General features: G+C 40.5%; 1 protein-coding gene across 3 annotated transcripts in view; it reads right to left on the bottom strand.

Annotated features, from left to right (window-relative positions):
* Positions 1 to 21,980, bottom strand: part of kcnk13b (potassium channel, subfamily K, member 13b) — a 31,270-nt gene extending 9,290 nt beyond the window's left edge. Inside the window, exons 1-3 of one of the 3 annotated variants that reach the window (XM_036147673.1) lie at positions 21,240 to 21,980; positions 4,207 to 4,616; positions 3,844 to 4,077 (exon numbers count right to left, since the gene is read on the bottom strand). In XM_036147673.1, the coding sequence (XP_036003566.1) occupies positions 3,844 to 4,077; positions 4,207 to 4,616; positions 21,240 to 21,579 (984 nt within the window). In that variant the 5' untranslated portion in view covers positions 21,580 to 21,980. Of the gene's footprint in view, positions 1 to 3,843; positions 4,617 to 21,239 lie in introns of all 3 variants that reach the window. The other 2 variants (XM_012868905.3, XM_012868903.3) reach the window with 2 other exon arrangements.
* Positions 21,981 to 24,566: the final 2,586 nt, after the last annotated feature.

The following is a 24,566-nucleotide window of genomic DNA, read 5'->3' as shown; positions in this document are numbered from 1 at the left end:
TTCTCCTCCCAGCTTCACCCAAGGTCAACATGGTCTTTTGCTTTGACTCTGGGCTTGACTAAAACACCTTGAACTCAAGCGTGAAGGCTTCCCATGGTGTTTATTTTTGGATATAACGATCTAAACGGATGGAGATGGCGCCTTCAGACAACTGAAAATGGTACCTACGCCTGTTGAGATCCATGAATTCTCCTGATAAGTTTGCTGATCTCTTATGATCTTTCCCATAATGTCACAGAAGAAAGTCGTGTGTTTGAGGTTTTGTCTTGTTTCCATTGAACTCCACTGAGGTTAATTAACCTATTGTGAAATTTCAAAGCCATGACATCATCTTCTGGGCTTTCCCAAATCCGTCAAAGGCATGATTACTATATCAGGGCATGCAAACGTATTTCATTGAAGAGTTAAAATATCAAATTCCATTTGCTAAATGTCTCATTCTGAGATTTAGCAATTTGAAATAATTTAGGTAATCCTAATTTAGCAACAACAGAGAAAAAACTTTACGGTGATTTATAGTGGCAAGAAAAAAAACTGTACGTAAAGTTTAATTTAGCCTACTATTACATCTTTTAAAGGGAAATTAGAGTAGGTTAATGCTTGTATCCCTGAAAAAAGGAATTCTCGTTCCTCAGGTGAAAATTTACCCATGGAGAAATAAGATCCTTAAGAAATGAACAATAGAGAAATGCAAATGTGTTTAATAGGTGTTGAGAGGGAAAGAGAGGTCTGAAAAAACTCCAACTCACTTATAAGGACAAACCTGAACAAAAATGGAAGAGCAACAATTTAAAACCCAGCCTGTAATGTAATTTCACAAGTAAAAGGCACAAGGAAAAAATATTCACACATTTGTCTAAACGGGTACAGTTTGGACAAGGAACTAGGGGATCATTTCAATGCTTATTATCTTAGGTTTGATAATAAGGATTTTAAAGTTCAAATTAACCAAATTAAATAGGAGATTTACTCTTTTCCACTCTCTCATTTTGTCTTTAACAACTAGCATATCAGAAGTATGCTTCATGGAACCAAAGTAATGGGAGTCCTGGTCTGGACAATTTCTCTGGGGACATCTTTAAGCATTATGCAGAGCAACTCTCTGGGCTTCTTACTACATTTCAAAGCACTTTTTAGAGCAGCAAAGGGTTCCTGCATTGTGGGGGAGAAAAAAAATCCACAATTGTTCCTGCGCTGAAAAATAAATCTCCCATTTAGACCCATTACATCCCTAGTTGTGAAAGCTTTTGAAAAACTGTTTAAGAGCAAGTAGCCTGTGACAGGGGAAAGATGACTCACCTGGTCAGGTGGTGGAGGATTTTATTATGTGTTGTGACAACGCCCACTTAAAACTAATGTCATTAAAACCCAAGATGTGTGTATAGATTTTAGGAGGAACTCCGGTCCAGCACCTTTAGTTCTCATTAAGGAGGAGCCAGTGGAGCGTGTTCAGTGTTATAAGTACCTGGGTGTTGTCATTGACAAAAAGCTGACATTCATGGAAAATTCAAATAAGGTCAGCAAAAAACAGAACACCAACGACTGCACTTTTGCCGCAAGTTAAATCAGTCTGGGGTGTGTAAAAAGTTGAGGACTGTTTGCTACAATTCCACAATAAAAGCAACTATAGGGACAGATTCTCTCATCAGTCGGAGACAAAAACATAAAAGAAACAAATAGATAAAAGTGGCCGGCAAGATTAGCGGTACCAAATTACCTGACCTAACAGATCAATTTTAAAGAGAAAGGTGAACGACATTCCCCAGTCTCCCTTGTCTCCCACTTCATGGTGAATTTTAAGCTCCTACCATCTGAAAAGAGATTCAGACAGCCCAAGGACCTGCAGACGGAAAAATTCTTATTACTCAGATAAATTCAAATGTGATTGGATTTGATTGCCTGATCATTTCACTCTGATAGTTTTTAACTGATATTTGTGCCGATATTTCCCCAGGAGTTTTCTTTACCCATTTTTCCTTTGCCAATGCTGTCGCGTGATTGTGCATGTGTTTGCGCTATTTTTTTTTTTTTTTATGTTTTTCACCTGGCTGCAAAGGAAATGTCCCTACAGGGACACTAATAAAGATACACGTGTGTACTGATACCTCAGAATTAAACCCAAGAACCACAACATTGCAGCAGGTCTGCTCAGAAACCAAGGGCTGTGGTCCAACAGTGCCTCTTAAAGCTCAGATTGCTCTCAGTCGTCCCTGTTCTCGCTAATAGCTTTTTGAAAAAAAATCATTGTGCTGGAAATTGTGTTCGGGGATGAGTTGGTGATGTGTTGAGTGTGTTTTAATTGAGTCTATTTACACAGTTTGAAAAAAAAAAGCATATAATAAGATAAATGTAATAAGAAAAACAACAGCTTTAATGAGACCAGATTTATTTCTGTGTGGGAGGCCGGCTGGTATGAGCGGGCTTTAATCCCCTCCCGGTAAGCAGGTTGTTGTTCAGAGGCAATCACCCACCGTTTTGCAGACAACTTGCTGTTCCTCTGTGGCTTAAATTAAAGCTGCGGTGACCTTCAAGCATTATCTCACATTCAACCGCAATAAGAGGTGCTTGTTTTGATGGTAAACTTTAATTTGCAAATTAACTAGAAAGGAGAAATTCTGCTAAAAGGCTAAAAACAGTCATGTTTTTCACTGCGATGGTCATGTTTCAACATTTAGTAGATAGCTTTTATCTTTCCCAGTTTCCCCCGCTATGTAAAGAATCTGGGGTGACTTTGCTGCTCCAGGATCTGGACAACATGCCGTAATTGATGAAGATATCAATTCAGCTTTCTAGCAGTAAATCCTGAAGGAGAACGTGTGGCCATCAGCTGGTGACGTTCAGCTCATGTGCACCAGGAGGACTATCATCCAAAGCACAACAGTAAAACAAAATGAACGTGTTGGATTAGGGGCGGACAATATATATTGATCGATAGGCCTATGGTGTAATTGAGCAAAAAAAAAAAAAGGGTCGATAAAAAGTTCAACGGAAGAACAGTTTTTCTACCATTTGCCTTCTAGCCTCTCATATAGGTTGATACTACAGTCATTACATCCTCCCAACCAATCACAAACGCAGACCCAGGAATGCTGTTCCCAAGCTCCTCCCCATTTTAAATAATAATCATTTTTATTGTCATTTCAACGTACATTCCGATGAAATATGTTCTCTGCATCTTAACCCATCCCCTTGGCGAGCAGTGGGCTGCCACTGTGCGGCACCCGGAGAGCAATCTGGGGTTAAGGGTCTTGCTCAGGGACCCAGAGTGGCAGTCTATGGGAGTGAGACCCAGAATCACTGGGACACAGGTAAAATGCTCTAACCACTAGGCCACCACTCCCTAATAATTGACATTCTGTAGAGTTCAAACAGTTCAGAGTTCTTTCTCTTTTCACGAGTTGCCGTTATGGTAAAAAATGTAATAAATAAAGGGTTGAGTTTGATTCAGTGGTGGTGTGTTCTTAATATAAAAATAGGTAATTAAGCAACAGCATAAACTGGCTAGGGCTGCAAATAAAATATAAGTTTAGAATTTTTTGCTAATTATCGACATCGATCCATATGATTTGTATTTTATCGATATGCTATCTTTCTATATTGTCCAGTGCTATGTTTGACTTAAATCTGATTCAATCCTTAAGCAGGCCATTAATGTTTAAAACCCCTCCAATACAACAGAAGCACTTAAAACACTTCCACCGACATTTCCCCACATCGATATAAATCTTGTGAATACTTCTGTAAGGCACAGCATATGTCCATTATCTACTTGCCTCATAGCTGACTTCTAATTACTGTGATTTCTTTAGCGTGGCCAACTTGTTCCTGCAATGAAGTTCTCACCTTGTTGGCTGCTAAGAAGTCCCTCATGGAGATCATCTCCCCAGACATCCTGCGGCCTGGATCGGTCTCGCTCTCGTTGATGGCATCCGTCTCAATGGAGGGGTCTCTGCGGGCACGGAGATGGCCTGGGGCAACCACGTTGCGCCGAGGGTGCCGATGCGGGTGAGCACCCCTTCTGGGAAAGCAGCAGCGGCACGGGGCTTCCAACCTCCTGAGCAGCCAGTTGAGGACCTGCTTGATGACAATGGAGATGACGTTGAAGAGGGAGTAGATGCAGCAGACGCCGGTGAGGATAAAGAAGAAGTTCCCAACCCGGTACGCCGCTGTAGCGTGACCCTCATAGGAGATTCTCTGACTACTGACCATATCCCCAAACCCAATGGTGCTGAAGGCCACAAAGCAGAAGTAGAGAGAGTCTAGGTAGCCCCAGCCTTCAGCCGCAGAGTACATCAGCGAGGCGCAACAGGAGACCAAGATTGCCGCCGCACCAAGGATGAACATGACGCAATAGACCGAGGGTTTCCAGCCGGCAAGTTCCTCCCGTTTTCCTACCCCCCCTGCCTCGGCTCCCTCAGAGACTCGCCGTCCATTCTGAGGCAGCACGGCCTTGTTGCGGCGCCGCTCATGAAAAGACTTGAGGACGAAGGCAATGACAGTGATGACGCGCTCCAGAAAGAGGTTGAAGAAGAGGATAGTGGCAGCGCAGCCCAGGAGTCCGTAAAACATCAGGAAGATTTTTCCTCCAATGGTGGCAGGAGTGGTCATCCCAAACCCTGGTAAACACACAGACGTTCAGCAGTGAGTTTCAATCGGAACAACAAGGAAAAACACTGCTATCGTAGCGAGAAGAGATGAGGTAAACATTAGGGGTAGCAGCTTCATTTGAATCTTCTGGTTTCTCTGCAGCGTACATCAAAGGCTAAGTGAGAGGATAGCACCGAAGTAATGAAACAAGACCATTACTGTCCGTAGATAATCACAGGTTCCAAAGAAAATCTCCATATTCTTTTACATGCATGCTTTACAAATAAATTGCTGTGCTCCAAGGAAATGCATTGATTAGTTGCATAGGAAATGAGAGCTGTAACCACGTCTTGTTTGCTTTCTCATTTGAACTGAACTAAACATCAAATCTCTTGGCAATGCAAATGGACAATTACGTATCGCTTCTTCCTCCAAGTTTAAATTAGAAGCCTCCCTTCAGCGGGTATCCATTGGCGTTTACTTGTCTTTGCTCCCTCCCAATGTTTCTGATGGTCATGAAAAACTCCTTCTAGGATCTAATGTGATTAGGAGGAAGTTTGCCTCTGTAGTCTGTCCTGGGATTGCCATATTCTCTAATATATTTAATTGTTTGGCAAATAAATAATATGTTTTTACATTTTTCAAGGCTCCGTGTTACAGTCCTTTGTAAACTTTTCCAAACCCCTTGCGTCTTTTCACCTTTTGTGCAAAAAACACAAACTTTAGTGTTTTATGATTTTTGTGTGATAGAGCAAGAGAAAGTAATAACTGAAGCTGCATAATTACTCAATTGAGTCTACCTATGTGAAATTTAGCCGCAGTAGCAGCTAAGTGGCTCATGATAACTGGAGGAGATGCAGAGAACCACAGCTCAGGTGGGAGAATCTGGCAATGGTTTAGTTATTAGATGAGTGTTTTGCAAATCTGGCCTTGATGGCAAAGGGGCAAGAAGGAAGAGCTTGTTGAAGGAAAGCTAAAAGAAGTCTCCCTAGCAGTTTTACCCAAGGAGATAAGGCTAACATGTGGAAGTGGAGACATTTTTCTTTAGCTGGGAATGGGAAGCTGGTCAGAGCTGAGGGGAAGATGGATTTAATTAAACACAGGCCATTTCTAGAAGAAAATCTGTAAAAAAAAACTTGATACCTGACCCGAGGCATACCTTCCACCAGGACAACCCTGCACATACAGCCAGAGCGCCACTCAAATGGTTTACATCAAAGCATGTTCAGGTGTTAGAATGGCCCAAAGTCCAGACCTGTTTTAAATTCAGCCTCGAAAATTGATGCAGACCGATGCCCTCAACCTCAGTGAGATTGAGCTGCATTGGGAAAAAAAGAACAACAACGGGAAAGCATTTCAGTTTCCAGATGTGGAAGGACATACCCCTAAATACTTCTAGCTCTAATAGCAGTGACAGGTGATTCTATAAAGTATTTAGGGGGATAAATACAAAATAAAATGTAAAAGAAAAGTTAAATAAAAGTGAACCAAAAATGCATTTTTGATCTCCCTTATGTCTGACATGTAATCTGGAATTTTTCACAGTGAAACTTCTTTCATTACAGCGCAGGTAATCAGAAATATCTCCTTTTCACCTCTCATTTAACAACAATGAAGAAAATGTAGTAGGTCTCTGAAAACCTTGACCCCAGAACATTAATGACTTTATGTTATATGATTTTTATAAGTGTTTTTATGGGTTATGTCATCTTAACTCATTTTTTCAACAAATTTCAACAGGTACAAGTAGCTGTAAACGTGTGTGATATGGAAGGTCTGTTCAGCGAGAAAGGGGAAGTTAAATGGTAAAGCTTTTTTCTTGTGACTGCGATGGAAAACAAAAGCTTCAACCTGACTAATTGGCTGCGCTAAACAGAGGCTTCTTGGGGAGCATTTGATTGCCTCTTCATTCAAAGTGGTTGTCAAGGTGCTAATTCAGCCAGAGTTTTCTCCTAAACACAACGATAAAGCCAAATGAGACGGATTTTATGCATTTGTTTTCCTTCCTTCTTCAGAATATCGTTTAAAAAAGATGGCATACGCTATCTGACCCATTTAATAAAATATAATAGTAGCAATATTATTAAAACATGTAACACATAAGAAAGGAATTGAACCATTATGACATGAGTGAACATAATTCCAAGTAGTAAGCGTAGCCGGTGTAGTAATTCTTTTCTGAGTTGTGCTACAGTCATGACTTCTCTTATAAAAGCAACATGATCTGAAAGATGAAACATTAGGATCATTTCAAGCTTCAAGCCTAACTTTTATTCAGGCAGCTAATAGATATATCAGGAAAGTAGATATATCTATATAATGTAAGACTTCCATGAAGCCACTGAGGTAACGGACTGTTTGAAAACCGAGCTTCACCAGATTGGAAAATAAAGCAACATTGGAACTGCAAAAATAGTCATTTCAGGTATATCTATCTATCTATCTATCTATCTATCTATCTATCTATCTATCTATCTATCTATCTATCTATCTATCTATCTATCTATCTATATATATATATATATATATATATATATATGTATTGACTAAATAAACTCACTATCCACTTCTTAAAAAAAGGGTCAAATCAGTAAATGATATGCAGTGTTTCCCCAAGATTTACTCCCCTTTTTCCAGGTCCACTGGATGACAGAGCATTCCTAACGAAACGAAAATGCAGGAAATGTTGTTTATTTATCTTATATGTACTGTATTTTATGTATTATTGTATCTCTTCGTTTCTTAATAAATTTTCTATATGCCTGTCTCTACCTTTCTCTTATTTGTCAATCTTTCTGTATTTTTCTTTCTCTTGTTTATCTTCATCTGTCTTACTCCACTTATCAAGCTTTATCTACTCTATCTTTCTCTGTCTCTCTATCAAGCTATCTTGTATCTCCGACAGCCATTTATTTGCCGATGACTGGATTTTTGCTGCCTGCCATTGGCAGGGCATGAAGCACTTGAAGCACAGTTTTGTATACTTGTAGCAATAATAGGAGAGTTACTTGTGCCTCTACTCACAGGCAGGGGCAGAGATAGACAGGGGGCCAGGCGGGCACTGGACCCCCTGAACCCTGATTGCTACCCCCTCCCCCCCTCCCAAAAAAAAAAAAAAGTTGACATGTCACAACACCAGGTGACTGACTGATGTACAGTATTGTCCGCTATGTAACCCAAACAATTGTGATCCACCCAACTACAGCAAGGACTTTACAGTACATATGAGTTAATTAGGGAGGTTAATCATCAATCAAAAACTGAAGAAAAAATGGTTTTATAGGATCAAAAAGGTAGCAGGAGAAATGATACCTGGAAGAAGGAGCAGAAAGGGGTGAAGATTACTAACAAGACTAAGATTTGGACATACTGGACTTAATTATACACTTTTATTAAATGACATAGGGAACTGTGACTACGACGGGGAGTATGAAACAACAGAACATGTTATAGACATATGCCAAATAGTGTTTTTAGATTTTGTTTAATTTTTTGGTGCATTGTACCAAGAATCACATACACAAATCTTATATATATATTTGAGCTGTATATGTACTTATACATATTTTAAGTTTTAGAATCCTCAATTTCAAATGACTGTTTGAGAAACAAGTTAATTTTGCTAGTTTTCCTAGTCTACCCTCTGTCTGCTTTGAAACTGTATGAGAGAGAGAGAGAGAGAGAGAGAGAGAGAGGGAGAGAGAAAGAGTGACGGCATACATAACACGCCCGCTCCCTATTAACACCTGAGACCTTGTATCTGATCACATGACACCAGGGAGGAAACATAGTTCATTAAGTACAATTTGGACATTTTCACTTAGGGTTGTACTTACATTCCTCCAGCAGTTTGGACATTAGTGGCTGTGTGTTGAATTATTTTGGGGAGACAGCACATTTATACTGTTATACATGCTGCACTCTGACTAGAATGTATCAAAGCGACATATATTCTGTGCGGTCCCATTAAAGATGTAATAAACTATTTACGAAAATGTAAGGGGTGCACTTACTTTGGAAGATACAGTAATTACATATATTTACAAAAAACAATGTTGATTCACAGCTAGTGTTTCTGCAGTTGGGTCAGTAATCAGTTCACACTACATCCAGTTCCGACTCGCAAAATTTCCCCCTGTTAATTTGAATGAGACTGAGGTCGGATCAGGTCTGTTCCCCTCGCACCCTTGAAGACTCCAGTTTTGAAGACTCCAATAAATGCAATGTGGATGGGTGAGAGACCCATCCAAGATGGCGGCAATGCTGAAACGTCAGCTCCGATAGGCGACACCAGTACATGGGTCATTTACCTATAGCTATATCTACCTGTAATATCTATGCTTGAGAGGGTCGGATCCATCGCTTAATGGGTCATGTGACCTAGAGTGCTGCCTTTTACACATATTAATAAACAAACTACAGTTGTGCAACAGCTTTTTACTAATCTTTACCATATATTTCCCAAAAGGGTAGGGGTACAGTCAGTAGTCAGAACAATCATCAAAAACAAAGAGAAGAAAATTCATCTCAGCCCTAAAAACTTTGTTTAAAATCTGTTACAATTCTTTGAAATGATGCCATTAATCAGTATGGGTAATCTAGAAAGAGATGAAAGCAAAAATAGCTAAATCTTGTGTGTTTGTGAACTGTGCATTATATGAGTGTAATAACACGATTAGATTGCCTGTGGAGGGAGACAAAAACAACAGCGCTGGTGAACAGATTGATCTTTCAAAAAACCCAGTTTGTTATTTTAAACTGCTCAAAAATAGAAGATAAACAAGATCATGAAGAAAACAAATTTCTATTAAAAACCTGTGGTTGCAGCAATAGCCTGTGTAGAGCCAATCCGTTTTCCATGTTATACCAGGGATTTCATAGACCAATGTGTTTACTATAAGGCTTGTAATGAAAACAATACATTTTAACAACAGATAATTTAAAAAGCATTTGAATTCTAAAACGAGGGTGTGAAAGTTGACACTCATGGAAAAGACAGTGTGCCTTTTCCTCTACACAGTCTCGCTGTAACATTTATAATTTGCTGTTTGTGAAATCCCAGGATGCACTGTTATATCACCACCTCGCAAGTTTAAAAAAGGAAGAAAAGGTTGCTCACAGGCACACTGAATGTTTCCAAATGAGACTAACTCAACTGAAGATTTTCAACTCACTTCTATTTTTTATCAATTTATGGTGACTTAGGGTGCCTTATTATTATTATTAATATTATTATTATTATTTATGCAGGTGAGTTGTACATTGGCACAGTGGTTAGCGCTGCTGCTTGCAGCTAGAAACCCCAGGCTGGGTTCTGCTCCCCATGCATGCATGGTTTTTCTCTGAGTAGTTTGCCTTCCTCCATCCTAATTGTTAGGTTATTTGGACTTAGATATGAGTATGTGTGTGAGTGCATGGTTGTCTGGGGATCTGCCCATGGCATACCCTGCTTCTCGTCCGACGACCACTGCAGACAGGCACCTACCTCCAGAAAGAATAAGCTAGTATACTGCAGACGAATGGATGAAATCCATGTTACCCAAAGCAGCAGAACTAATTTGGCAATGAATGGGAGTACATTATTTTCAAACCAGATCCGATTCTCCATTAAAATGCAAAAAAACACTGTGAGTGAATGCATCTGTGTTAAGAGATGCCTGTGAAACAGGCTGGTATTGTGAATGTGCACGCACTAATGATACTGTCACAACTGCACACTCCCTGGTACTCTTTGACATCTACCTGCTGTGGTGCAGCCAACGCTCTCACCGAGGTTACAATTTGACAGTTGTATTGGAAAGGCTTTATCAAAAAACAAAGCAGGGGTGGTATGTGGGATTAAAGAGTGGATAAAAGGATAAGGTTGAAAAGAACAAATTTACTTTACTTGAGATATATAATAGCTTAGCTGAGACCAATAATTTGTCTGTCATTTGTGAATGCAGGGGCATGATGCGCCGTCCTTCAGCGGTGACATATTGAGCGCTTGATTACTTACACTGTCTGAACCCCTTTAGACATACACAAACTTTTTTTTTTTTTTACTGACTATTTAACTTGATTGCTTCATACTGTGTTTTGCAAAAGTTTCCCCAAGGCTCTTTCACATTTTGTCACATTGCAACCTTAAACTTTACTTAATTTTCTGCCATTTTGCGCGATTAGACCGACACACACTAGTGCATCATTGGGAAATGAAAGGAAAGTAAAACAAATAAAGTGTTTAGCCGCCTCTCTTTACTCTGATATGCCTGAATGAAATCCAACTGCGCAACCAACTGCTTTCATAAGAAACCTGTTCACTCCAAAGGTTTCATATCGTATAGCACCGCTGCAAGCATAAACCGACAGGCTTCACAAGGAGGGACATGGGGAGCTGAGTAAGTGGCATTCATGAAGAAAACCTTTTAGAGACTGCAGAAATATTGAGACTGTGGCAGAGGTTCCAGCAGAGAACCCCCCGACCCTTAAGCCTTAAACACACAGCCAGAGCTACGGTGGCTTGCTTTACAGCAAAAGTGCATTCATGTGCTGTGATGACCTAATCAAATCCTAGACCTGAATCTATTTGCTAATCTGTAGCAAGACCTCAAAATTGCCATTTACAGATACTCTTCAGCCAGTGTGAGTGAGTTTGAGCCCAATTGGAAAGTATGCCAGGAGGAAAAAATATCTACATGCGCAAAGCTTGCAGAGACATGCCCCTAAAGATCTGCAGGTGAAAATGCACCCAAAGATGGACCGTCAAAATATTGATTGGGGGGGTGGGTGACTGTAATTAACATCAAGTGTGCAGTTTGTTGAAGAACAATTACTTCGGGAATGAAGCTTTCCACATTTTAGGCGATATGCATCTCTGGAGGTTACACTGTGTGGCACGGTACGTCTGAATAAATTGCAAAGACTTTGCCTTCCACTGATGTCTCTTTCATACACGCCCCGAGCCTACTATTGATCAGAGGTTCTGTCACGGTGTCTGACACTGACCGTAAATTTGTTCCAATCTTGAAGCGAAATGGAGGTACAAATCTGAGGAGAGGTGGTGTCAACAAAAGATCAATAGGGACAGTTCTGTTGGATGGGCAGCGCTGAAGTGCTTACGTGCTTTGTCTTCTCACACTGATAAGTGAACCCAGTACTCTCACGAAAACACTGTTCTGAGAATCTTACACAAATACACTGTTTTTCCTTTGTGTGACTCCCTTGATCTCTTGAAGGGAATTCCATTCACTAACCGAACTGAGGGTACTATTTTTTCCATTATTTTGTATTTTAAAGCCGGTAGACGTTTGGTCTTGAGTTTGTAATGGTGTTTGCAAAACAATGGAAAATTGTGAAAGAGTGTATCTCATAGGGACAGGTAGATAATAAGAAAACACATAACTAGAGGTCAAAATTAAGCTGATTCAGGAAAAAAGTGCCAGTATTTTAAAATAGAAATTATTCTAATGTTAAGTTATATTTTGTAGAAAAAGAAGAATCGTCTTTTTTTTTGGCCATGATTGTGCACAATCAAATAATTTGACTTTGGTTACAACGCTCATAGCATGCAGACATTAGGTATACATGTACAACTCAGTTATAAGCCTCTCCTGCATCTCCCCGATAGTCAAAACTATGATCCATTGATCAGTCTATCCATCCTTGGTTGGGTTGCAGGGCCAACGAGTCCAATAGGGTAGTTCACGCATGACGTCACGCGTGACGTCAGCGCTACATCCAGGTCCCGCGGTTAGGCAAAAAACAGAGCTGTTCTCGTCTACTACATGACAAAACGGGTGATTTAGAGCGTACTTTTAGTTTGTTTATTTTTGGAGTCTAAACAATGCCTACGACTTGTTGTGCTCCCGGTTGCACACAGAGGCATTCCAAGTCGTTGGATGTACGTTTCTGTCGTTTACCGAAGGAGGAAGGACGAAGAAAGAAATGGATATTTTCAATGAAAAGAGCGCAGGCAGACGATCCAAATGGACTGTGGGAGCCATCATACCACGACAGAATTTGTAGTCTACACTTCATCTCCGGTAAATACAACTTAATTCTGCTCTAGTCATTGTTCTACTTAAATAGCGGCGGAGGGGAGGTGGCGATCGCTACACGGGCCGGAGAAGCGGAGTTGATGCGCTGCAGCAGCAGCGGCTGCATTACGCCCCCGTTCACGCACGCTAGTACTTCTGTGTTTACGCTGCAATGTCGCCGACACCCCCACCCATTTTAACAAGACAAAAACATCAAAATAATCCGTAGTGAACAATGTTTTTTTTAACCTACCGGGCGGGTCTTCCTCTCTGCTGAGACGCGGTCTGTGTCTGACGCCGCTTTCTGATGTTACACAAACATGTCTGAACATCCATTTTCTGACCCTCTTAATCCCTCATGGCGTCGTGGGGGTTGCTGGTGTCTATGTCCCGATATAAAATAATTGTAGCCGTCCAGTGGTTTCAGGGGCTTTCATGCTCTCTCGTGTGTACTGGCCTGCGTGTTTATAAGGCAGCTGTATGTCGCGGTACGGAACGCTTGGCCAGCATTTCACAGACTCGCTCCGTTCCTTCAGGCTTTTGCTGTGTGGATCTGGCAATCTGATACCATCAACCATCAACTTACTCTTAAAATGATCTTGTGATATGTTATCTAAAGAAGAAAAATACGTGGAGAACTCGTCGGTTTCTCTGTTTGCGTCCGCCATTGTGTTCGCCTTTTGCCTACCAGTCCGGCGCGCATGCGCGAAAAACCGGCATCAAAACAATAGCAGTGAACTACCCTATAGGTAAACCAAGTAAGACATCTTCATGCCAACCAACTCACTTCAGCTTGTCCTGAGGTGTTCAGTTGCCAGAATACCACTATGTAATTGTCCTGCAAGTTGTAGGTGTGCAGTGTCTCCTCCCACTGGGATGTGCCAGAGGTTGATTATTCAGGATCAGAGAGGTGCCAAAAAAGGTATTTTGGGAAATTTGAAGAAAAAAAAACATTGTCTTGTGGAGAGATCCACAAGACAAATAAGTCTTCATAGCACCTAGAGGCAGGCCATATCATCTGTTGCCTTGCAGCAAGAAAATCCTGGGTTCGAGTCCTACCCTTGCCCTTGGTGTTTCTGCATAGAGTTTGCATGTTCTCCCTGTGCATGCGTGGGTTCCCTCCGGGTACACCAGCTTCCTCCCACAGTCCAAAAACATGACTGTTAGGTTAATTGGCCTCTCTAAATACTCCTTAGGTGTGAGTTTGTGCCAGAATGGTTGTTTGTCCTGTTTGTCTATGTGTTGCACTGCGACAGACTGGCGACCTGTCCAGGGTGTACCCCGCCTCTCGCCTATTGAACCCTGGAGATAGGCACCAGCACCCCTCACGACCCCAAAAGGGATAAGCATATTAGAAAATGGATGGATGGATGGCACAAACATTTTAAACAATAAGCCCTCTTTTTTTTTGCAGTGCTTGTATCTGGCTTCACTGTGTGCAACAAGGAAGATGCTAAAAAATTTGGGATACTATTTTCACGTGTAATATTATACTGTACTGTAATACTGTTGTGTACGTCTCTACCGGAAGCTCACAGTGACGGCTTCCACCTATCAGTGGCTAACCAGTTTCCTGACTCACTGGCAGCAGCAGGCTGAGCAGGGGAGAGTCTTCTCCTGCTCAAGACTCATCAGCACTTGGGGCCTTTTAAGTTTGGTTTTCTTCCTACTCGGAAGAGTAATTACTTTAAGTTGGCCCATCAAAGTAACTATGTTTACATGGACAAAAGTAATCAGAATAAAGAGCTGATCAGAATAAAAATGCGTCATGTAAACAAGCCAGTCAGAATATTGTGAACGGATTAAGCTCAATTGCAATCAAGTTGTATTCTGAATGAGAGGGGTAGTTTATGCTGATTGATAATTTGATTGACATGCATGTAAACACTTGTCAGGATCAAATTATTCCAAATGTGGCAAGCTGACCTGAGTGCGCAAACGTATTTCCACATTGTTGAGTGGTGGAGATACGTCAGGAAGCCAAACTGTCGAGGTTCCAGAAACAACAATTCTATTCGAAAAATTAAAAGAGCTCAAAATTATTAGTTATTCAGGAACAATTCAACCGTAATTAGAAGCTAGTGAAAGTCCAGCACTTGGAAGACAAATTAAATCATGCAATCCTGTATTGATTACTATTTTTTGTTCAGCAAAGACGGATGTTCCGCATCCACATCAGATCGATCTCTCTGGACTCCCTTGATCAGCTCCATCACCTAGTGCAGGGGTCGGCAACCCGCGGCTCCGAAGCCGCATGCGACTTTTTGATCCCTCTGATGCGGCTCAGCTTTTGAAAATAATGAATGAGAATTTAATTAAAATGTATTATATATTAGCTGTTCATTTTCAAAATGTAATTCTACGAAGATTAGGGTGATCTTGTAACATCTATAATATTTTAATATTTAGTATTTAAAACAGCGGTTCTGCCCTGCGACAGACTGGCGACCTGTCCAGGATGTACCCCGCCTCTCGCCCATTGAAATGCTGGAGATAGGCACCAGCAACCCCTCGCGACCCCATGAGGGATAAAGCGAGTAAGAAAATGGATGGATGGATAAAACAGCAGTTCCCAAACTTTTTTAGCCGCGCATGCCTTTCAGTGTCCCAACCGGGTTAACACAATAAATAAATAATCTGTTGCAGTTATAACAACACAACCATCAAGTTTATGAAAATAAAATTGGGGGGAGGGGGTACATTTTTTACCTTCAGGTTGGCGCTAGCACTATTTGCAAAACCCCAGCTGTCATAGAGACAGTTTCTTTCTGCCAGCTGTCACTCTGAAGAACACACTGAACACCTCACAGCCTGAATAGTCCGCTACACTGCTGTGAAACAAGATAAGTATGTTTGCACTATCATGACTTTTAACCTCTCCTTTTTTTCCTCTCTTTGCATATCACAAAAAAAATACATATTTACATCCTGATATCAGAACGTTTTGAGCCCTGCAATCAAAGTCAAATTCAAAAGCTGATTGTGTTTTTGTAAATCTCAAATTTAAAAGAAGCTTTTGGAATACTTCTAAGTATTCTGGTTTAATTTTCATCCCTTAGACTTTGTTGCCAAGCGATATTGCTATATGTAGCTTTGACTAATTACAATTTTGTTTTTTTATTTCATGCAGTAAGGAGGACTGGTAGGGCCCCAACAGACTGATGCATATTACATTAGTCCATGTTCTAGCTGAAAAGCATGACTTTGATTTTAGCGCCCCTGCTAAAACTGGTCAGCTCTTTTTAAACAGTAAATGTCTAATTCGGTACCTCTAACTGTGTACAATGTCCACTCCATTCCTTCTCAGAAGAGTGACTGTGGTGTAACTAAAAAAGGGACTAAAAATCTTCCATGTTTCAGCACGTGTACCTAATGACTTTGTGAGTGTGTCCATTACAAGCCCTAGCATGGGAATATGAATGTGCATTCACCTGAATTGATCATTTAAAGAGAAGACTCATTAACTTCATGAGGCTATGATTCTGCATCTGTCTTTGAGCCATGTTTCACAAATCTCCACATGGGAAACAGACGCACAAAACACTAAACGTTCGGTTTTCAAGTTGTTTGGGCCCCATCTTCACCACAATCCTTCTATATTTAGAAACAAGTCATTCAAATTTACATGTCGTATAGCTGTCGGGGCGCTAATGCCCCTACTAGTAATGGTACTCATTGTCCACTGTTGCTGTGTGGTGAGGAGAGATAGCTTTCTGCACTGGAGGGCTTTCATGGCCTCCCCTTATCTTTCCCAGGAGAGCTTAAAAACAAATCAATAATCAAACACCTGGGAATTGTGACAACCGCTTTGCAAGTCTAAATATAAAAAGTGTGCCGCACATTTGACTCCCTTTCGCAGCCTCTGGCGGGTTTTCTTCCATCCATCTTTTCATCCCTGACAGACATCCCTCTGCCTGCTGAAAAAAAGCCTCCTCATAGCATGATGCTGCCATGTTGAGGGTGAGGTGTACTGTTAATTTTCTGATACAAAAAAAGTTCTGTACCTAGTCTGAAAAGTTAACTGCAACCTGCGGCTCCAGAGCCACAAGTAGATATTTGGGCCTACCACAATGACTCTTAATAACTTTGGCTAACAATGATAAAGACCCAACTAATGTTTTTAAATATAGATACAATAGTATATGCAGGTTTTAGATGTTTTTCAGTTGCTTCATGTAATGAAGTCATTGAATACTAAAAGTACTAGTTGGTAGATAGGAAAACTATGGAAGTAGGAAATGTCATTTGCAAAAGTAAAAAAAAAAAAAAATATATATACTTAAAAAATTACAAAGAAACAATATGGTGGGTCATTAAAATGACAGCAATTTTCCTATAGTAGATTCTTATCAAAAATAATAAGTCCCCCCCCCCCCCTCTCTTCCAAAAGGTCATGTAACATTTGCAGAGTTTTATTTAGCAGGACTAAGGTCAAAAATGGCCCTTTGGAATGTAAAGGTTGCAGACCCCTGCTCTATGCCAATGACATTCAAATCATCATATCCTATGTTTGGATAACAGGTTAGGGTTTAGCATCCAACCCTTCATTCGTCGTCCCGCTGAAAAAGTCTGATACCCTACAAAGAATATTTTCTGCATTTCTGTGGCTTCTTAAACAAATCTTAAAAGGTCTAAAAAATTTAAAACTCAAACTTAGGCCTTAAATAGTCCTTAATTTACACGGATTGTCCATACTGAGCCTTAATGGGATCCATGATTAGTGGAATATGTTGGCCTAAATATGTTGTAAGTTTCCTATTAACGTAAAAATTGCTATTTTTGATACGTAAAAACTTCTAATTAATTAAAAAAATTGTATATCCTTTGTTATATTTTTTGCCCATGGAGGTCGCCGTTTTTTTGACCTGCGCAATGCATGCTGGGTTAATGACATGGTTAGGTCCTATAGGACTGGAACCTACAGAGTTATCAGAGTTGTTTTAGTATTGTATTGGGTTTGACTGGTGTAAATTTAGACAATGCCACACAGTGTCGCTGTTGGCTGTAATTTAAAAAAAAAAAACTTCAGAAAAAGTGAGGCGAGTCTTCATCGCTACCCTCATGAAAACAAAGCGTAATGGGGAAAAATCTGTTGGAGGAACACGACTTCAGAAGGACCCACATTTGTGCTCTCAACACCTCTCTCCAGAAGACTGAGTCATTTTAACCAACAAAATTGATAGTTTTTTATACATAAAGCGCCTAAAGCCTGCCACCTTGCGAACGAAAGACGCTGAGAGAAACATCAGAGACAGGCAACACCGGAAGCCTTTTTAAATAACGAAGGTATAGCCACTGCCGCAGTGAATTGATGGACCCACCCCGGACGTAAGACCAGACCCCTAATACTGACACCTTGTGGCTACAGTCGGTACAACAGCTTGCCAACCACAAAAATCTAATATGTCGTTTTTTAAACGGTCCGTTGCTGCTCTGAATTTCACAGGACAGGTAAATGATGTTGTATTCTGTTCTATGTCTCTTACTGGCTTCCATGTTTGCAGGCTGCTGCTCTTTTGCAAAGATAAAATACCAAATGCTGCGCTCTGTGCTGGGAACCCTGGGGTTCCACACAATAACCCTAGGTTTGAAAGGAGAAAAACGGGACTAAGACATTGTTGATAGAGAGGACCAATTCTTTATAGGGAATGTTACTTCCATCCTGGGTGAGAAATGAGAATGATTTAGGTTGATTTTTTTTTGTGTGTCATCTGGCTATGTGGCAATACGAATTGTTGTCTTAATGCCAAAAAGAGCCCAACAGATTTTATTCTCACAAGAGTAGCATTATCACTTTCGCCATAGTGCTCTGCTTGATTTATATATGTAAATAGTTTTATTATGTAGGGAATAATTCATGTTATGTGGACACTACATTGATAAAGTAGAAAAGGAGAGAGAAATAAGAGGGGAAAAAAAGAAAGGGAGAAAAGGGCGAAAGAAAGAGAAGACAGTAGAGAAATACTGACAAAACAAGATTTAGTTTGATTTTAAAGTACATATCCTACTTGTACTTCCTTTAATGGACCAAAGACGAGCCCTATCAGATTGCTGCTCTATCAGTGTTATTGGACCTGACCCCGGACACAGAGGACTACTTGCCGGATCACAGAGTCCTACAAGTGGTACGTATCATCCATCGTTTCATTATGTATTAATTAGAATTATAATTATTACTATTATTATTACATTGTCATCAATTTCAACGCACTCTGGTTCAAACTGAAATGGTTTAACGATACTCATTGCTGTTTTGGCTGGATGGAGCAAGCGCTGAAAGTTCTATCATACCTCATTTACCTAGAGCTTGTTTTTTTCATGGTTTCTTATGGAACCAAAATAAAAATGTCTTTTATATTATCTATTGCTGTGGGATCCAAATTGTTTGTCACAGTGACCAAAATTGATAAGTGAAAAGTATACACAGACCAAAAGAAAAAACAAATTGAAATTACAAAAAAAAAAAAAAAAAATGCTGTGAAAAGAAAGGCAAGGTAAGACAAGTTTATTTATTTAGCACATTTTAGTAACAAGATGATTCAAAGCCATCCAGTTTGCAAAATATTTTTAAGCTTGATTGAAAAAAAGACATAAAAAACACAGCATTCCATTCTAAACAATGACAAGAGGACTTGGGTCACTTGTGGTGCCCCAAAGGCTGCTTTTGAATAAAAGTCATTGGACAGATTAGGTTCTATTTACATTGAAATTAAAAAAAAAGCAAAAAGCTTTACCATTAAACGATGAATACTTTCTTAATAATTTAGGTAGATGTAAATATATTTAAATTACTCAATTAAATTGTGTCATCTCTATCTGCTTAATCTACCTCTGCTGGCAGACCAAATTTATACCATTCCTGAATTGCAGTCGACACAAATTAGCCCCGGGAACTTTGGACGCCCCAGATCAACTTTATCATGTGTATTTACTGAGTTTATGCTTGAAAATCCAGATTTCAATAGTTGGCTAAAACCTATCATCAAATGATATCAATCTTACTAATTTAAGAAGGGATTAATGTTTGGCCATGTAAAAGCCAAGGTGTTCCATTAATTAGATGTGATTTTACTTAAACATTTTATAGTTTTTTTTTTTTTTTTTTTGTTCAGGTGTTGCTTAAAATAATATGAAAAAACACAGGCCCTGTCAGCTATACTTGTATCATTTGTGAACATATCTTCACATATATTAAGATGGATTGGTGGATCAGTGGTGTCATCCAGACATCTGATTCATAAACATGGAAGCTGTATCAGACAATGGAGACATAAGCATTTGATATCAATACTGGATCAGATCAGCCCTATCTCTGTCAACAGAACAACACACATACCCTCTTAACTATTGCAGGCTTGTTCCCACCCAGTAGTGCAATAAGATGTGAAAAAATTGAGTTGAAGTACTGATCAAGCCGCAGATGGCATGGCTCCCTGCCCTGAGCGGCACAACGTGGAGGGGTGGCACAAGACCTCACACCCTAAAAGCGACTAATTATCACATGTCAATGGGAAGTCTGCATCCCCTGCATTTATCCCCTGCATTGGTATCACATAAACAACATAGGGGTTTAATGGGGCTGTCTATTGACTTAAAGGCCATTTCTGCTTCTCCAATCTAAACACGCCTATGTAATCCTGTCCAATCACAGTACAGTAGTCGGACACCCCTTGAGAAAAAACTTCTGCCCAGACAAGGAGAACACATGTTGTCATTCGCTGCGGGAGCGAGAACAAATGTCTCGTTTCTCGTGGAGTATGTAGCGGCCTTTAGTTGGTATGCGGTTCACAGCTTCCCATTCAGCACTAAAAGAAAGAGCCATTTTTGTTAAAGTAGTCTGGGGTGCATCTGATTATATCTAGTTAAAAATCTAAAATGTTTTGACTAATCAAACCTTAATTAGATCATTCTACTCGCAACAGAGAATCATTAAACAAAAAAGACAGTTTTTTTTTGTATTAGAATTAATAAGGTCAAGGCTAGCTGCCTTATAGAAACCTGGAGTGAATTCTTCTGTACAGGTGACGTATTCTTTAAACCACATGTAGCGATTTGTGAAACATAAAGAAACGCATCTTTATTATTTTCTGAGTTTAGAAAAAGTTATTCTTTTTGCAGGATAGGCTTTTTGGAAAGAGAGGATGTCTGCTTTAATTGGAATACGATAGTGAAACTCAATTTGTCTCTCATACATCACATGTTTTTGAGCAAAGGTTCTGTGATGCTGTCTAAAAAACAGACCGCAGATGTGCTTACATCGAGATGTTGAGGAGGAAAAGGAGGCGGAAATATGGGGAAAGGTTGGAAGAACAAGGGATCGATGATAACAGTGCGGTAGCCCTGGAGTGCTTTCTCACATGAAATTGAAGACAAACTGATTTTTCTTTGTGTTTCTCTGCTGTTGGCTTTAAGTGGATTCAATCAATGGGCAAAAATGAATGTTTAGAGGAAGGGGGTAAATTAGGACTTGGGATGAGTTTGAGGTATTTGCAAAAATAAAAATAACAATGAAAAAGGAAGTTAAAAACAACCTATTTTTCCCAAAGGGGTTCAGTCAAACACATTTTAATGTTCTCCACCTGAAAAGATTAGCGTGAGAGAGAAACGCGCATGTTTTGCGGTTGTGAACCTCACCTATTGTTGACACGACAGTACCCACGAAGTAAAAAGCTCCCGTGAAGTCCCAGCGGGGTCTGATGGTGTCCACGCGGATCCCCGCCACGTTCGCCTCCTCGTAGTTCCTCAGGAAGTTCCTCAGGTCCCTCTTGCTCAGGTTGTACTTCTGGGAGAAGTGCTCGAACCTCTGCGCCCACCGCTCCTTCGCCTCCCGCTCCTTGGGCTGCTCCAGCGCCGAGAAGACGGCCGCCCCGCACAGCAGGTAGAGGACGATGAAGAGCGCCAGCAGCAGGAACCGCGCGTTGTCCTCGTTGATGGGACTGGAGGAGCCGCAGCAGCAGCCGCCCCGACATGCCATTATGTTGCCGTTGTCTCCGCGGCGCAGCAACAGCGGCAGCTGCGATGGACCTGTGGCAGACGGAAAAGTCCGCCACCGTGGACTTTCATTGTGTTCAAGGCAGCCCTGTTCCGTGGGGAAAAAAAAGTGTCACACAAAGGAGATCTTTGAGCAGTTCCAGGGTCTGAATCTTACATCGGATGGAGAAGATGTGAGAAGACACCAAGGAGACGATCACGGCAACCTGTGGATGAAGCGCGTCGTGCTGATGCGCTCTTCTACTGATGCGCCTCCAAAGCAGTCCCCGCCCCGGGGCGCGTCTTTTACGCACCACAGTGTGATCACCAGTATCGCCGCTCAGCGCGCGCCTTTTAGAGGCAGATAATGAGCCTGGACGTAACCCTCGTCATGTTCGACCTGCTCCAAACTTTGGAGGTTTGATTCTGACAATATAGAACGTGTTTGAAATGGTCAGATCAATAATACTTGACCTTTGCGGCGCTCTGATGGGGGAGCCACGCTTTCAGCCCGTCTTTACCCGGGGGCCGTGTGAGCAAATGTCACAGCGGAAATAAATTATTCAGGTTTAGAGAGGCCCCCAAAGAGCTATTTCTGGAAACATGAAAATTTTCGACTAAACAATGAGGAGTCAACAGACCCATGGACAAAACCACAGGTTATACATTAGCCTTTATATCGCGTCAATGCATATGCGTTGTTGACGATAAATCCCTTAATTGGTAAGTGCTGAATGTCTAATTGGTAATTGGTTATAGCGAAAGGAAGCAACATACATTGCAAAAGTATTTCTAACTTTTCCACATCTTGTGAAACAAACATCAGTGTACCTTTTTAATGATTGAACAAAACAAAGTATCACATAATTGGGAAGTGGAATGAAAATATTCATGGTTTTTATTTCTTTCTTCCTCTTCTTTTTTTTATTAAGTAAAAATCTTGAACCTGTGGCTTGTATTCAACACTCATTGTTCAGAGCCACAACTCAGATTCAGAGCATCAGAGAACTTTGATCTTTGATAAATCTACTTTGATCTAAACCTGCATGGTATTCTGTTGTCACTTTGGTTTTATGTTCATTCTGAGTATTTAGTCATGTTCTGCTTTACTTCCCTGTTCTCTTGTAGTGTTTACATATCAATCAGTTGCTTCCCCTTCGCCATTCCGCTCATGCTCCCCACACAGCCGCAGTGCATTCTGTTTTATTAGAGTTCTCTGTGTTGAATGCTAGTAATAACTTTCACAGTACACCGTGTCCTGCCTGCTTCTTGGCCCTCCACATCAATAACTAACTTTAACCTTTTATTGGAGCTCTGCCTGTATGTTTAGGGCCATTGTCCTGCTTGGAGGCGTACCTTTACTGGGTCTCTAGAGGCAGGGTTCCACTGGCTCGTAACGGCCGCAAACTTTTGAGTGTTTCAGGAGCAGTTTTCGTCAGTGCCAGCCCGGGTATTTGAGACCCTGCTGAGGAGTAAGGCCAATGCATGCTGGCTCAAGAGAACTTTTGAGTGAACACCCCTCTTTTCAGTGACTGGCCGCCGGGCGAGGAGAAATGAGAAGGTTTTCTCCGAGGAAGTCCAGAAAAACTGGAGAGCGACACATTAATATTAAGGACAACTATAAACAGAGTGAGTCAATCCAAGATTTTTTTAAAATTTATTTTCAAACCATGAACCATGCCTGAAGGGTAAAAGAAAAAAGGGCACTTCAGCTTTCTATACCCAAACACGCTGTATCAGATCCGTGGATTTATCAAGACTTTCTCTCATTTCACACTGAAAACTGTTAAGTTTTCTCTCTAAAGTGTCCATCCATCTACCTCATGCGGATGTTGCTTGCCTGTCTTTCTGTATAAAGTGCCTGGGGGAATCTTTTGCAGACTCAAAGCTGCAATTCTTTTTTGCTTTAGTTAAAGAGTTAAAGAAGTTTACTACTCGAGAACTGTGTGCCTGTTTGTCACTTTCATTCCTGACAAAATACCTTAAGGTTTGTTGTTCTAACATGGAAGAAAATGGGAATTAGTACAAGGGGTAGGAATACTACTGAAATAGACTCGAAATGATCAAAATCTAGTTTTCTTATAATTTCTGATATATAGAAACATGTCTGCACTTTACGATGGTTCTGCATTTAGACCTCCCAGGTATATGTACAATATCTGTTTTGTTGAACTTCGTAACTTTGACAGAATAAATTTTACATTTATTAATCTAATGATTCTAAAGCTAAAACCATATGTCATAAATATGTACGTTTCCATGGTAATTCAGACGTTAATGCGTTTTGTAACCACAGTAACATGTCTGATGTAATTGTGCTTTAATTATTTTTTTTTCTTATTCATAAAGCATTTAGATTGAATCTAAAGTGCATAACCCCTTGCCTTTTAAGTAGATGTGATGACACCAATGCTGCTGACTTAGAAATTACCATGTACCCTGGCAAGGTCACTCACACACACACCCCAAGAACACAGGCACCACGTTTCTGTGGTAGGGCTCAAAGTTAAGCTCTTGGGTCTGTGAGCTTCCATACAAGTGAAACATCCTCGAGCAGCGTTTCCACCATCTTGAGCATAATTGTTGCTCTTATCATGACCTTTGAACTCCCCTTGGGTGGTAAGAAGAGGCTGGATTTTTTAATGATGGAGTCAGGTCGGCAACTCAGAGGAGTTTGAAAAACAAATATCCCAAAGGACGAGCCCTGATCTGCAGTTCAGCCGCACAGAACTGAAAAAAACTACCAAGGCACATGTTTATTTGGCTTAAAAATCTTATTTGCTGGATAAACTAAAACTTTAATCAATATCTTATTTAACTGAATACAATTAAGCTAATAGTTTGGTACAAAATTAAGTCAGTTTGTTTTACAGTGAGAAATGACTTTAGGCAAATCTACATACTCCTTTGAAAAAATAAACAATTCCTACAAAGTAAATCTCAAGCATTTTTTCTGGTTACACTTCTCTTATTTGGCTGATCAGAGTGTTT

The sequence above is a fragment of the Fundulus heteroclitus genome, chromosome 15 (assembly GCF_011125445.2).
Source record: "Fundulus heteroclitus isolate FHET01 chromosome 15, MU-UCD_Fhet_4.1, whole genome shotgun sequence".
NCBI lineage: Eukaryota > Metazoa > Chordata > Actinopteri > Cyprinodontiformes > Fundulidae > Fundulus > Fundulus heteroclitus.
This window is presented reverse-complemented; position numbering and strand designations above follow the sequence as displayed.